The following is a 13,322-nucleotide window of genomic DNA, read 5'->3' on the forward strand; positions in this document are numbered from 1 at the left end:
CATTTCTTAAATACTGACCTGCCTGCTCTGAACTCCAAAATAAGAGTCAAGCAGTTTACATGATTCTGTATATGATCTGAATGTGCAAAGAGCAGAAAGTCCAAGTTGTCTCATACGTCTTTTGTGTCTGCCCTGATTGGAAAATGTGCAACAAACCCTGCCTCATTACCACAGCTTGCCCTTTTTTCAGATAGACATGAATCTCATGTATCTGCCAGCTTCTCGGTGGTTGCCCCCACCCTTTGGAATGCCCTTCCAAGGGAAGCTAGGCTTGCCCCCTCCCTGCCTGATTTTCATTGGCAAGCCAAGACATTTTTATTTAACCAAGCATTTGGTGTATGCCATATCAGGGTGGTTTTTATGGAGAAGGTTTTAGCTATGCTTTTAACTTTTGGATATTTTTGTGTGGATATATTGTGTGTGGATTTTAATTGTTTTGATTATTAGTGAGATTTTAAATGTTTTTTTTCTTGTGAGCCTCCTTGGCTCCCTATGGGGAGAAAAGTGGCATACAAATGAAATAAATAAATAAATAAATAAATAAATAAATATAAATATGGAGATACAGAATAACATTATCGCCATTCCAACATTGCCTGAATTATATTTAGGAATTATAGTGTGTGTATGTTTTAATTTAGGGACAGTCACTATGACAAAGTTTTAAAAATTTTATTCTCTTCATTATAACTTTTCATTGTTAATTACTAATCATCACCGCCTCTTTCTACCAACATGAATTTTATGGCCACTGTAACCTCAAAACAAAATGATCTGATGGAAAATCTCAGTGTATAAGAAGTCAGTGCATTTTATGTGTTATACTCTTACATGTATGACTAGAGTCAAGGGCTCTCCAGGATGATGTTTGATCCACTTCTCCTTCTTGGCTGTGAAGAACTGGGGGTCTGGGTAGTATTCCAAGTGAAACTTGCTAATATGAACAGCCTCCTCATGATGGTCAAAGGGGAAATGGTTGTCATCAGTATATAGGCGTCCATTAATGTAGAAGTCCACTGAAGCTGGCTTACTCCCAGTGAGATTGGAGGCAGCTGGAGAGGGGCAGGTAATCACAGTGTCGGAGTGAACCTTACAGTTCTGAAAGCAGGAGAAAAGCATGCACATCAAACACTGATAAACTTTATTTGTATTAACATATAAACAAAAACTGCAAGAAGTCAGTAGCAATTACAGTATTTGCATCAGTTGAAGACAAATCCATCAAAGTGTCACATAAATAGAAAAAAAAATGAGTGAAATAGAGCCTTGCTGTTAATGTGATTCAAGAGAATAGGTAAATATTAGTGAATCCTAAACCATTCAATGTATTTCTTGAGTAGAAAGTTTATTTCAAAAGAGCAGATCAATTATGCAAACTTTAACTGCCTCTTTTAGAGCACTGTAACTCATAATCAAAAATTACAGAGAACTTATATGTTGGCAAATGGATATTATAAAAACTCTTATCAAGAAAATGTTAAGGGGAAAGACATTTTCAAAACATAAAAATCAAAATTCACTAGACACATTTTCAAAGAGAAAAAAAAACCCTAATAGCCAGGAGGGTTAAATAAGGATTGGGCAAAGTGTGACCTCATAAAGTACCCCCATATGCCTTTAAAAAAAAAATTTTAAATTCAGAATGAACCAAAAACCTCCCTAGATAGTGTTGGGGGCAATTTTGCCATGTTTTGGACCCTCTTGGGTTTTTGTTTGTTTGTTTGTTTAACAAGGAAGTAAACCAGTGTTCCTAAAGCAGTCCAGTTCCCCTAAAACATGGTGAAAATACTCTGATCACCAGGTGTTGTGGTATGTATATTTTAAACCATACATACATACATACATACATACAAAACTAAGGACAAGGAGCATGGCACTCCATAATCCTGCCAATGTGTCCTAGCCATGGCAGTTCCTCACTCCTAAAAGATCATAAAGTCAAATTGCAGGATCCCTACAACTAACACTCAACAATACCATTAACAGATAATGAACATTGTGCAAAAATTGAGAGAGACCATTAGCTAACAGAGAACCTTTTTTGGCTAGAGTACAGGAGCTTACTCCAGCTCTCCCTGAACAGTCAAGAAGTACCCTGATTGACCTTTCCGCATAATCCCCTTTCCTGGATTTTTGCGAGAGTAGTAAGGGTTTGGGGGTTAATAAAGAGAATAAAAAAGTTATGCCATCCTGAGTTCATTAGAAGAACAACTGGCCAGAAATTTAATGAATAAAGTAATCTGACATAATTCTACATATGGCTGCAAATCAGATACTGTGGACTGGGACCATCCTATTTGAGGTTTTGACCTCTAATAAAGGTAAAGCATTTCTAATTCTTCTTAAATTTGGAATGGATTGGCATGTTTTACCTCAACACCACCAAAAGTTTTCCTGAAGCACGGAGGCTTCTTGAGAAATCCAGTGTCCTCTGCCTTAAAAAGAGGCCTGAGGCCTCACAAGGATGGAGACATATTGGATTGCAAAGGAAGTGTCTTTGTTGTGATGCAAATGGATGTTACATTTCCCAGACTTTGAAAATCTCCCAGTTGCCACATGGTCAGAAGGAGGAGGTGCCAGCCTGCAAGATATGCATGCTGCTTCATACCATCTTAAGAAGAGAAAAAGCAAAATGAAGGCCTATGATTAACAGCTTCAATTTATTTCCCTCCTGTTTAGTTTGTAACACGTTGCCTGATGAAGAATCCAGTGAAGCTTCAAAACATGTATACTGTGGTTGGCCAATAAAAGTATCATTGCTTGGTGGATTTATGATTGGATTTGCTAAATGGCCAACACGGCTATCATCCTTGGATGTTTTCTGGAATAGTAGTAGCTTCAGCAGACGTAGATTTGGGCATGGAGGGAAGGAGATATGAATTGAAAGGCCAAAATCAAAACCATGCAGTATTCATATCAAATAAATGAACAAACTCTTGGAATATAAGACATTGTTCTGGAGGGCAGGAGAAACCTCTAGAGCAGGTATTTGTGTCACAGAGGAATGCAGAGGAAAGGAAAAGGAGAAGAAAGTCCTAATCCAATGTTGTAAGAGTGCCATGGGATTTAGTGATATAGTAAGAGCTTGAACAGTGGCTGTTTCCAATCAGCATGTGAGATATAGGTGAGGTACTCCCCCAAGGCTATTTTTCTATTCCACAAGTCTCCCAGCCCCTCCCCCTTGCAATTTTGCTGGGGACAAATTATTATTGTTTATTTAATTTATATCCTGCCTTTCTCCTTATATGGGATCCAAAGCAGCTAACAACAAGGTTAAAACAAGATACAACTGTAAAACTGATGCAAATAAAGAAAACAATTAAATAAATGATCCTATTAAAACATGACTAATTAAAAACAGCATAAAACAATTTAGAAACACAACAACAAGGGTAAAAATACAGCACACATGTAGAATCCTTAAAGCCTCTGGGGTGTGATTCACTATTTTACTTCATCTTCAGTCCCTCCATCCTGTTTTAGGCCAGCGGGCACATTTTTTCAAAACAAGAAATGACGATCTAGACTAGGCTGTGGGGAGGATGTATAGGACATATTTTTGGTGAAAAAAATGCTAGTGATTTTTTAAAAATTAATTTTATTTGGAATGGGCAGGAATGAAAATAGAGAACTGGCCCTCCAGGTCCTTCAGGGACAGATGCAGACTTCCACCCCTGGTGTAAAACCTATATACTTTGCTTGGTCTTCCATATTGTTTGCCTCTTTGCCTTTACTGTAGTCTTTCTATTGTCATGCCACACTGATGAAGACTTACCGTTTGTCCTTTACCAATAGTGTGAACAACCATAGACACATTCTGAGCCATCAAAAATCCATTTCCTTCCACAGTGATGATTCTGCCTCCACTTTTAAATGACAACAAAGGAAAGAGATCAGATAAGGGACAGGTCACATTTATCACTCTTAAAGTTACAAAGTGAACCAACAAGAAAGTAGTCTATTGTCCTGTTTACTCCACTACCACTAACATCATCAAAGACTTACAACATCTCTCTAAAGTCATTGGAAATTATCACACATAGATAGGATAAGGACGGGATCACTTCCCTGTCCTTATCCCGTCTTTGCAATCCCATGAAAGGGATTTTAATTAATTTTAAAACCAAGGACCCTCAGGGTACATGTCCTAGGGTTCATTTAGTATATATGTCAAGTTTAAATTATGCAGATTTCATAGTCTTTGAACTGTAGTTTTCATAAAGAGCCACACAAACATTGTTTTGCATTCTTATAAATCGACTTATAGGCTTGGGAGCCTTCCTCTGCTGTCTTCAGAATTTTCCAAATGTGTCCAACAAATCATATGTGGCATTTGTTCTAGTCTTCCACAATGAAAACTTTTCAAACTCCAGGGGCACAGGCTCAGTATTGTTTTGAAGAAATGGTCACTAAGGCCCAGTACACACGGGTAGGAAGTGGCATGACAGCGCTGATTCTAGGGTTATGGAACCCTAGGACAGTGATGGCGAACCTATGGCATGTGTGCCAGAGGTGGCACTCAGAGCCCTTTCTGTGGGCACATGTGCCATCGCCCCAGCACAGAGTTTGCCAGAGTTTGTTACTAGAAAGCCAGAGGGACATGGCACTTTGCAATAAATAAGTGGGTTTTGGGTTGCAGTTTGGGCACTTGGCTCCTGAAAGGTTCACCATCACTGCCCTAGGATGTGCTGCTGCCACCCTCCCATCCATATGGGGGCTGCCATCGTGACATAAGCAACACGCAGCATACAGACATTGCTGTGCATTGCTTATGTCACAAGTGCGCCAATGGCGCACTCATGACATGTGCACAGCATCCCAAAAAGAACCTGTTTTTTTCAGGGGGGTTTTTGGGTGGAGGGATGCGGCGATGGGTGGCTGCTGCGGTGCCCCTCCGCAGGAAAACTGGCCATCTCCAGCCTGCCCTTTCTGGGAGGTATGTACCGTGCCTAAGAAACCAAGCAAGACTTAGGAGTTTATCACATTAGCGAGATCCCGTGGGAAAATGGGATTTAAATGAGAGTTAAATTAGATAAACCCAAAAATGCCCAAAGTTTATCACACAACATCGCTGTTAATGAAAATAATGAGAAGTTAAACTGAAGTTAAACCGGAGGAAAATGGCAGCTTTTTACTTTCATGAAATTCTGAAAGTAAAAAGGTGGTGTTTTTCTCTGCTTTAACTTCGGTTTAACTTCACATCATTTCACTTTAGCAGTGTGACAAACTTTCCGAATGTGCAGATTCTGTTTAAATTTGAATTTAATTTAACTCTAGTTTAAATCCTGTTTTACCTAGTGTGATAAAACTCTAGTTTAACTCTTGTTTAAATCCTGTTTTCAGCTAGTGTGATAAAACTCTTAGTGAATATGCTCAAAAAGGGGCATTTGACCCCTGGTCCAATCACAGCACACACAAAAATGAGCTTTTCGAGAAATAGCCAGAAAACAGCTGCTTGTGACAGACCTGTGTTATGAAATGTGGCAGATACTATGAAAGCGATTGTCTAAAGTTCTAACTACAGTACTTGTTTTAGTAAGAGTTTGGGATGTCAGTGGCCTGCATCTCCCTGATATTAGGTAATTGGGGGCAGGGGGGTAGGCAAAATAAAGACTGATGAGATGCCACCAAGTTGTCATTGTTCATCTCTTCTCATGGTTTGCCTCCCATGGCAAACAATAAATAAGATTAATTACCTGTACTTTTAAAAAACTGTTACTAGAATGGTGGTTTGTGAGGTGAGAGTGCTGAAGAGAAAGAGAAAATGTGGTCTCGCCCTTGTGACTATTGGTCTCCTTGAAGTGTAGACCTAAGATGAATGCTCACATTTTTCTTGCTTGCACAAAATGACGTACAATTTACTTGGAGGACTAGTAAAGAAAATAACTTTGGGCCCCTAAGGTTAGTTGTACACAGTGTGCATATATCTTGCTACCTGCACTGCAAACCAAAAATAAGTAGCTGCACCATCACAAATCCTAGATCATTCAATTAAAAAGTAAAATATTTCGTTTTTTTTCTTGGACAAGCTGCCTGAGGAATGCTAAATGTGGCACCATCAATGTGAAATCAATTAAAGAAAATAATGAGATGGCTCTAGCACATGTCACCAGTGCAGAGAGAAGGAAAGAGAAACGGCTTGTCTCCATTGGTTACCAAAACTACATCCAGACTTTACCCTGCATGTGGCCTTTCATTACTTCAGCCGTTTCATGTTCTACTTGCTTTAATTATATTGCAACATCAGGTATCTCATCAGGGAATTCAGGAAGATAGTGATTTATCCACCTTGCCTCTAAAAGACACTCAAACCCACAGCGTTAACGTACAGGACTCTTACAAGCACAGACTTCACAAGTCATTTAAGGCCTCTCTAACACCTCAGCATGCTGCAGTTATGCATATTCATAGGCATTCTGTAGCTTATACCACATCTGTGAAACTACTTGGCATATGTGGTGTCTTTGAAAAAAACAACAACATTCTGAATGGCAGTTTTAGCATTGTGAAAAAATCATGATAGATTCAATTATCCATTCAAGAAACAAAGCCACAACAATACAATAAGAGGAAACACTGAGATGCCATGTGGAAATCTGCAGTATATATTTCTAAGCAGCTCACTATCCCCTTAGGTTGTTCTGCACTAACAATGTCATTTACATATACACCACAATGCCATTTATACCCAGTTCTGTCCCTCCTCATAGTCAGAAGACTGAACTTCACATCAAATTCTGAAAACTGGATATGTTGCTATAGGGTGTTGTTGGTTTTTTTTTTTACAAAGCATTTCACCACATATTTCAATTTACTTCTTATTTTGTGATCTTAATTCACAATTCACTAAACGTCTGAGTAACAATAGGGCACCTATCCTAGGTAATAGTATATACATTGTGAGCCACTTGTTTGTAGGATACTTGCTGATTTCTCCAACTTCTTTATACAGATTATGTTGTTATACTTCCAAGTCTGTACTAAGCAAGGAGTGATTTCACGGATAAATTCAAAAAAGGAACAGGAGCCCTAAGGGCTTCAGGGAGAAAATGAAATCCAAAGCAACATGTTTTAAGAATGAATTTGTTGGCCTTGCAGGTTCTTTTGAATAAGAAATTGCAAACTGCATCAGCAGTGAGAGCTGGTAAGAAGAGTATGATTTTTACATGAACTTTGGTCTGAATTTCTACATGCTTTGAAACACATCAAATTAGCATTTCCCCTTATTACCAGTGTGCATTTGGTTGCTACTAGCCAGAACTGAGTTTACAATGAACAAGCATTCTGTCTGGCTCAGCAGCTCTATTCTTCTCAGCAACATGTCTATAATCCTAGGTTCAGAGTGACATGCAAGCCTCCATTAGAAACACTAGTCCCTCATCTGCCACTTATTATTAACAAAGAAACATTCTACCTTACTCTCAATATGAGATGCAAATTAGCTCAGGGCTTTGATTAAAACAGGATATAACTAAAACCAATGATAATCATGAACAACTAAAACCAATTAAATTAATTATCCTAGTAAAAGTAGCTGTAATTTAAAACAGATCAAAAGCATTTATAACATAACAATGAGGATAAAAGTACAATATTCTCCCAACGCTGGAGATTATCACACTGGGGTAAAAACTGGAACAATAGCAGCACTAAAATATTATTGAGGGAGGATGATGTCGAGATCATCCCATGGTCAGTGTACCTTGAAATCATTATTATTGCATGACTCTGCATTAACAATAAATTCCCATGAATCAGAACCCAATATTGCTACCATTTTGGAATGCATTAGTGCAGAAGCAAATAATGCTATGCTCTCACTATCACATAACTGATGTAGTACAGAACACAATTAGGACTTCCTGCTCAAAAATGCATGCATGTAACAATACAATAATGATTCACTTGTGGAGAACAGAAGCTGTGCTAAACACATCCCTCTCATGCATCTACAACCCAGTGTAATATAGTAATTGTGAAACTGTATGGAACGGAAGAGCATTTTATTGCACAAGTCCGATAGTTGTGCAAATGATCCCAGTGTGATAATCTCCACTATTACTTCTTTGCAAGATCATTTCTGCTTGGGACCAGAAGTGTGCTGTATGCTGTTTTTTTTTTATTTATTTTAGAATATCTGTATTCCATAAACATAATGAGACATAATGAGGCTGGAGAAAGTCTGAAGATCTGTGAAATGGAAAGACTACAAGTGTAGTGCTTGGTGTGAATCCATTACACAGATTCGTGCATCTCTCCCTAGCTGCATCTTTCTCCAACTTAGCCCATACAGTATGGGTATATAGCTCAAAGTGTGAGCCAGCGTGGGGTAGTGGTTTGAGTGTTGGACTATGACTCTACAGACCAGAGTTCAAATACCGGCTTGGGCATGGGAAACCACTGGGTGATTCTGGGCAAGTAACACTCTCTCAGCCTCAGAGGATGGCAGTGGCAAACCACATCTGAAGAAACTTGCTTCATGATAGGTTTGCCTTAGGGTTGTCATAAGTTGGAAACACCTTGAAGGCACCCAACAACAAAGTAGCTCAAAAAGTTTTACCTTTATTAATGTAATCCTTTTAGTGCAGGCAACAGTTTCCAGAGAATATATAGTTTTTTGTGTTTTTTTCAGGCTATGAGGTTGTGTTCTAGAAGAGTTTATTCCTGACGTTTCACCAGCAGCTGTGGCTGGCATCTTCAATCCAATCCAATCAAGATTATACTTGCACTGTACTTGACAGATTCTCTGAAGATACCAGCAACAGCTGCTTGTGAAATGTCAGGAACAAACTCTTCTAAAACACGCTCAAAAACCCCACAAAAAAACTATGGATGCCAGCCATGAAAGCCTTCCACTTCACAAAGTTACCAGAGAGTCACCCATAGAAGGATCTCTTACCTGATCTGACTCTTTTTAGGGTTGATATCCATTATACTTGGATTTTTCTCATAGTTGAAATTGTTGTTGTCACCAATGCAAGATTTATTTTCAAACTGGACACAGACACTTGCAGTAGTAGTAAATTCTACACTTGGCATGGTACAAGTGATGGTGGTATCAGTTCGACTAAAAAGAAAAGACACATTAAGTTGTTGAGTACAGACTGTACAGTGCAAGTATAACCTTGATTCTGGACTTAACTATGCTGCTTGCTATCAACTGGAAGGTTTTAAAATGGTACAGCACTACAGAACTGGGACTAGTGCAGAAAGGGTAAGTAGTAATGTATTCCCTCCCACATAAGAGCAAAATGGAGGATCATTTACTGATTAACATTTTTCCACTTCATCAAGATTTATACTCCAAAGGTTTTAAAGCAGCCCAGATGAAACTAATATGAATTTAAATAACTATACAAGTTAAGCACCTGTATGAGTTTTGTAAGGGGGTGAGAAAGCCAGGGAAGCTCACCCTTTTCACACTTCTGACATATGTAGTTTAGAAAATAAATAGTTTTAAGGAAAAACAACAGAATAGAGGAAGAAGAAGAGGAGAAAAACATTTTAAAAGGCAGCTATAAAGTGCTACATATACAACTATCTTCTTGAAGGGCAAAAATTGTGTATGCATGTTTGGTGCAATGAGTTTCTTCTGGTCCTCAGAGAAGTAGTTCATTCATTTGAAGCCAAGGTTGTTGACCTGGAGCTGCAGGGAAGCCTGTAGATGAAGTCTTTTGGGATGCAATAACAATATCACTGTTAGTTTCTTGGCTGTCATGAACAATGAGGACATTAGAGAACATCATTCAAAGGGAGATGGAAATGATTTCTTAGTGCAGGTATGGGCAACTTGTATGCTGCAGGTCCTGGATAAGTTTTGACCAAATTTCATGAAGCCCTCCATCTGATTTCAAAACCCCTCTGCAAGCTATCAGCTCAGACTGCTGGCAACAACATTCTGTTCCTTCCTTGGCAACATGCCTCATAGAAAGAGGAGGGAGGGAGAGAAAGGGGGTTGCAAACATTGAGTGAAAACCAACAAAAGCTGGGGAGTATCCATTTTAAGCTGAATTATCCCTAAGGGCTGAGAGAGAGATGGTTTTGATTGCTCAAATAGGAACAAGATGGAAACAGACCATGACCATATAAACCAACAGTGAAAGAGGCCAAAGAAACACAGAGAAAAATGTATACACGATAAGATATTTGAAGAGAAACATTGAATATAGGTGTTTCTGTTGTAATGCTAGAAAACTGTGAGCCAAAATGGGAGAACTGGTGTGTGCTTTTAAGTAAGAACTTAGAAATATTGGGCACAATAGAAAGCAGGTAAAATGAAGACAACTAGTGGGATATGGCCATTTCCAAAGAGGACATACTGTTAACCAAGCTAGAAATCTCAGTTTGGTTTCTTGTCAACCCAGCATGTATTTGCTGTGGAAAAGGCAAATTTAATGTTGAGGATCATTAGAAAAGGAATCAAAGGCAAAACTTCCAATATCGTAATATTTGTATACAAACCTATGGTTTATCACACTTAGATTAACTATGGGCTGAAAGAGATGGGCCAAAAGCTGCGGCTTCTGGCCACTTTGGGGGCATGGCGTGCAGATGACACATGCTCCTGACACAACTGGAAGCTATTCTGAGGCCATGTAAAGTGGCCTGAGGCTGGCAGCAAAAGGAGCAACAAAAATCCACTTCTTGAAGGTGGCTCGTTTGGGACTATGGCGGTGGCCTGACACAATTTATTTATACTATGGAACGTGTATTTTCATTAGACAATGTTCTCACAGGAAAGCATAATTGCCAGTCTTCACAGATGAGTTATAGTTCAACAGCACCTACCTGAGGTCTGTGCATTCTTTTGTACCATTAACCAAAACTCGGAGCTCAGATCCCACACTGAGGTTGCTTCCTGTGATGGTTACTTTAGTTCCTCCTGCTTTAGGGCCAGTAGATGGAGACATAAACTTCACTACCGGAAGCTAAGATGATGAAAGAGAAGAAGGTCCAGGTGAGACATTGGCTGATTTTAAAGATCAAAGCAGCAGTGTTAATCTTTTCATATTTTTGTTCTCACATGCAAGAACTGATAATTTAAAAAAGTTTTTCTCCTTTCTGGGCACAATGATAAAAAAATTCATGCATTTTTCAATGTTTTTTTTTTTACCCTTTGGGATTTTTTTTTTGTTATTTAAAAAAACTGGTTTTTGCACAAAAATGCACAAAGACAATAACTTTATCAAAGAAAAGTACAGTATATGGTGCGAGATGCCTTTTCTACAGAAAAAAATGTTTTCTATATAAAAACGCATTTCTGCATTTCACAAAAAAGTCTTTCATGAAAGTTAATTATTTTTTCCATTGGGTTTCTTAGTACCAAAACACCTTTTCTTGTGGAGAAGAATATTGCTGTGTATTCTTTACATCATCCATTTGTGGCAACATCATAGATTAGCATACAGAATATTCAATTACCAAAGAGTTACTTGCGAAAGATCCTATAATAATTTTACAGGAAGAAATAAAAATGGCACATTTTGCAAAGAAAGGAAATATTTCTATTCAAATCTACTTGGAGCAGCCCCCTCTAATGATTTAGCAGGCCTAACAAGCCTGTTCAATGAGATTGTCTTTCTAAAGCTCACAAATTGAATATGTAAAGAATTTTATGGCAGCATAAGTATATGTCAAGGCAAAAAATACATTTAAAAGTGTAATCAATGTACACTATAATGCTACTGAAAGCCATTAATATTTCTTTTTCATATCCACCAAAAGCATCTGAGGAAGTAGACTGAAGTCTATGAAAGCTCATGCTCCCAAATTCTTTCTTTCACAGGGGCGGGTTATAGACCGCCGCTTTGAGGCGGTCTGCTGCTGCCGCCGTTTGCTCCGTAAGGGAGCCGTCACAGCCGCACCGCACGGCTCCCTTACGGAGCAAAAAAGAAGCTCCAAAATGAAGCTTCTTTCTGTGGCGCCTCTGTGACGTCGCGAGGCGCCAGGGGCGCATTCGCGACGTCACAGGTGCCGCGACACGTTCGGGCGCACAGCGTCTGATACGTAAAGATGGTGCCGGCCGTGTGGAACGGCCGGCGCCATATTGTACAGACAGAGTCCGTATTAGACCCGTATTAGACCCGTCTCTAGAAGAGACACCCCTTTTTTAAAATGGGACGTCCTGCGGACGTCCCAAGTGCTGGTCTGTAACCGGCCTTAGTCTCAAAGATGCTCCAAGATCTTTCTACGTACCAATTCTACAGACTAACATATCTGTATCTTTGGGCCCGTACAGACAGGCCAAAATAAAGCTGCTTTGGATCACTTTGGACATATGCTGTTTAAATGACACACAAGACGCCGGAAGCTACGCCAAAGCTGTGATCCAGTCCTTAGGACTGGAGCATTGCTTTGGCGTGGCTTCTGGCCTCTTAGGACGCATGCATCATTTAAACAGTATACCTTCAAAGTGACCTGAAGCAGCTTTATTTTGGCCTGTTTGTACAGGCTCTTTGATTTCTTTTTCATGTTTGAATTTGGGGAAGCACAAAGTTTCTCTTTGGGGACAACTAGAATTGACGCTGAAGATGAACAAACTGAAGCTAAATCTTGTTAAACTGAAATGATTGTTTGCAGGTGGTTTGTCTAGTCAGTGAGGTGGCACCCTATCTATAGAATACTTTCCCCAAGAAATTGCCTATTCATTTGGGCTCCAAAACCTTTTTTAAAAATAGTGCTGCCCTAGCACAACAGTCATTACTACCCCCCCCCCCCAATAAAAAAGAATGCTCCTTTAGCCCTTTATTTTGCCAAGGCTTAAAACTATCTGATTGTCAAAGAAATTCTCCTGAATTTTTGGAGCAGAAAAAACAACATATTAGTTAAACTGCTCGTGTCCTACTCGTTTTTGTATTTCTTGGTGGGTAGACTCTGGCTGCTTTGATTTGTTCATTAGAATAATATCCACAATAGACAGTAAAACTGGGGTAAGTCTTGCAATTTGGAAGAAACGTGTTTGAAGAAAAATGGCTAAATGTCATAAGAGTTCTTTCTTTTTCAGGCCACAGGAAATAGATTCAATTGTGTTTTAGTTCAGTTTGATCTTGTACAGCAACATTTAGTACTGAAGGGCATAATATACAATAACACTGAAACTCTAAAAGGTTTATTTTTAACAGAAAAGTACTGGCTTACACAGAATGTTTTAGATCCTTTTTAGAGGCAAAGTTCCTTTTATTTTGAAAAAAAATCTTGTAAAAGAATTATTTATATAATCGTTTTATATTGAGAATTTTAAAAGGCTAAACTAGACAACAACAAAAATATTATTTTCTTCCTGTTTTCTTCTTTTCTTGAGAACTAGTAAGTGGCAAGAAGCG

At 38.8% G+C, this 13,322-nt stretch overlaps 1 protein-coding gene across 2 annotated transcripts in view; it reads right to left on the reverse strand.

Annotated features, from left to right (window-relative positions):
* The window catches only part of PLXND1 (plexin D1), a 226,404-nt gene that overhangs the window by 83,746 nt on the left and 129,336 nt on the right, over window positions 1-13,322 (reverse strand). For both annotated transcript variants that reach the window (XM_042451226.1, XM_042451225.1), the window contains exons 15-18: window positions 10,789-10,928; window positions 8,900-9,067; window positions 3,776-3,866; window positions 832-1,098 (exon numbers count right to left, since the gene is read on the reverse strand). In XM_042451226.1, the coding sequence (XP_042307160.1) occupies window positions 832-1,098; window positions 3,776-3,866; window positions 8,900-9,067; window positions 10,789-10,928 (666 nt within the window). The remainder of the gene's footprint in view (window positions 1-831; window positions 1,099-3,775; window positions 3,867-8,899; window positions 9,068-10,788; window positions 10,929-13,322) is intronic.

Source organism: Sceloporus undulatus, chromosome 2, assembly GCF_019175285.1.
Source record: "Sceloporus undulatus isolate JIND9_A2432 ecotype Alabama chromosome 2, SceUnd_v1.1, whole genome shotgun sequence".
NCBI classification, from domain to species: Eukaryota; Metazoa; Chordata; class Lepidosauria; order Squamata; family Phrynosomatidae; genus Sceloporus; species Sceloporus undulatus.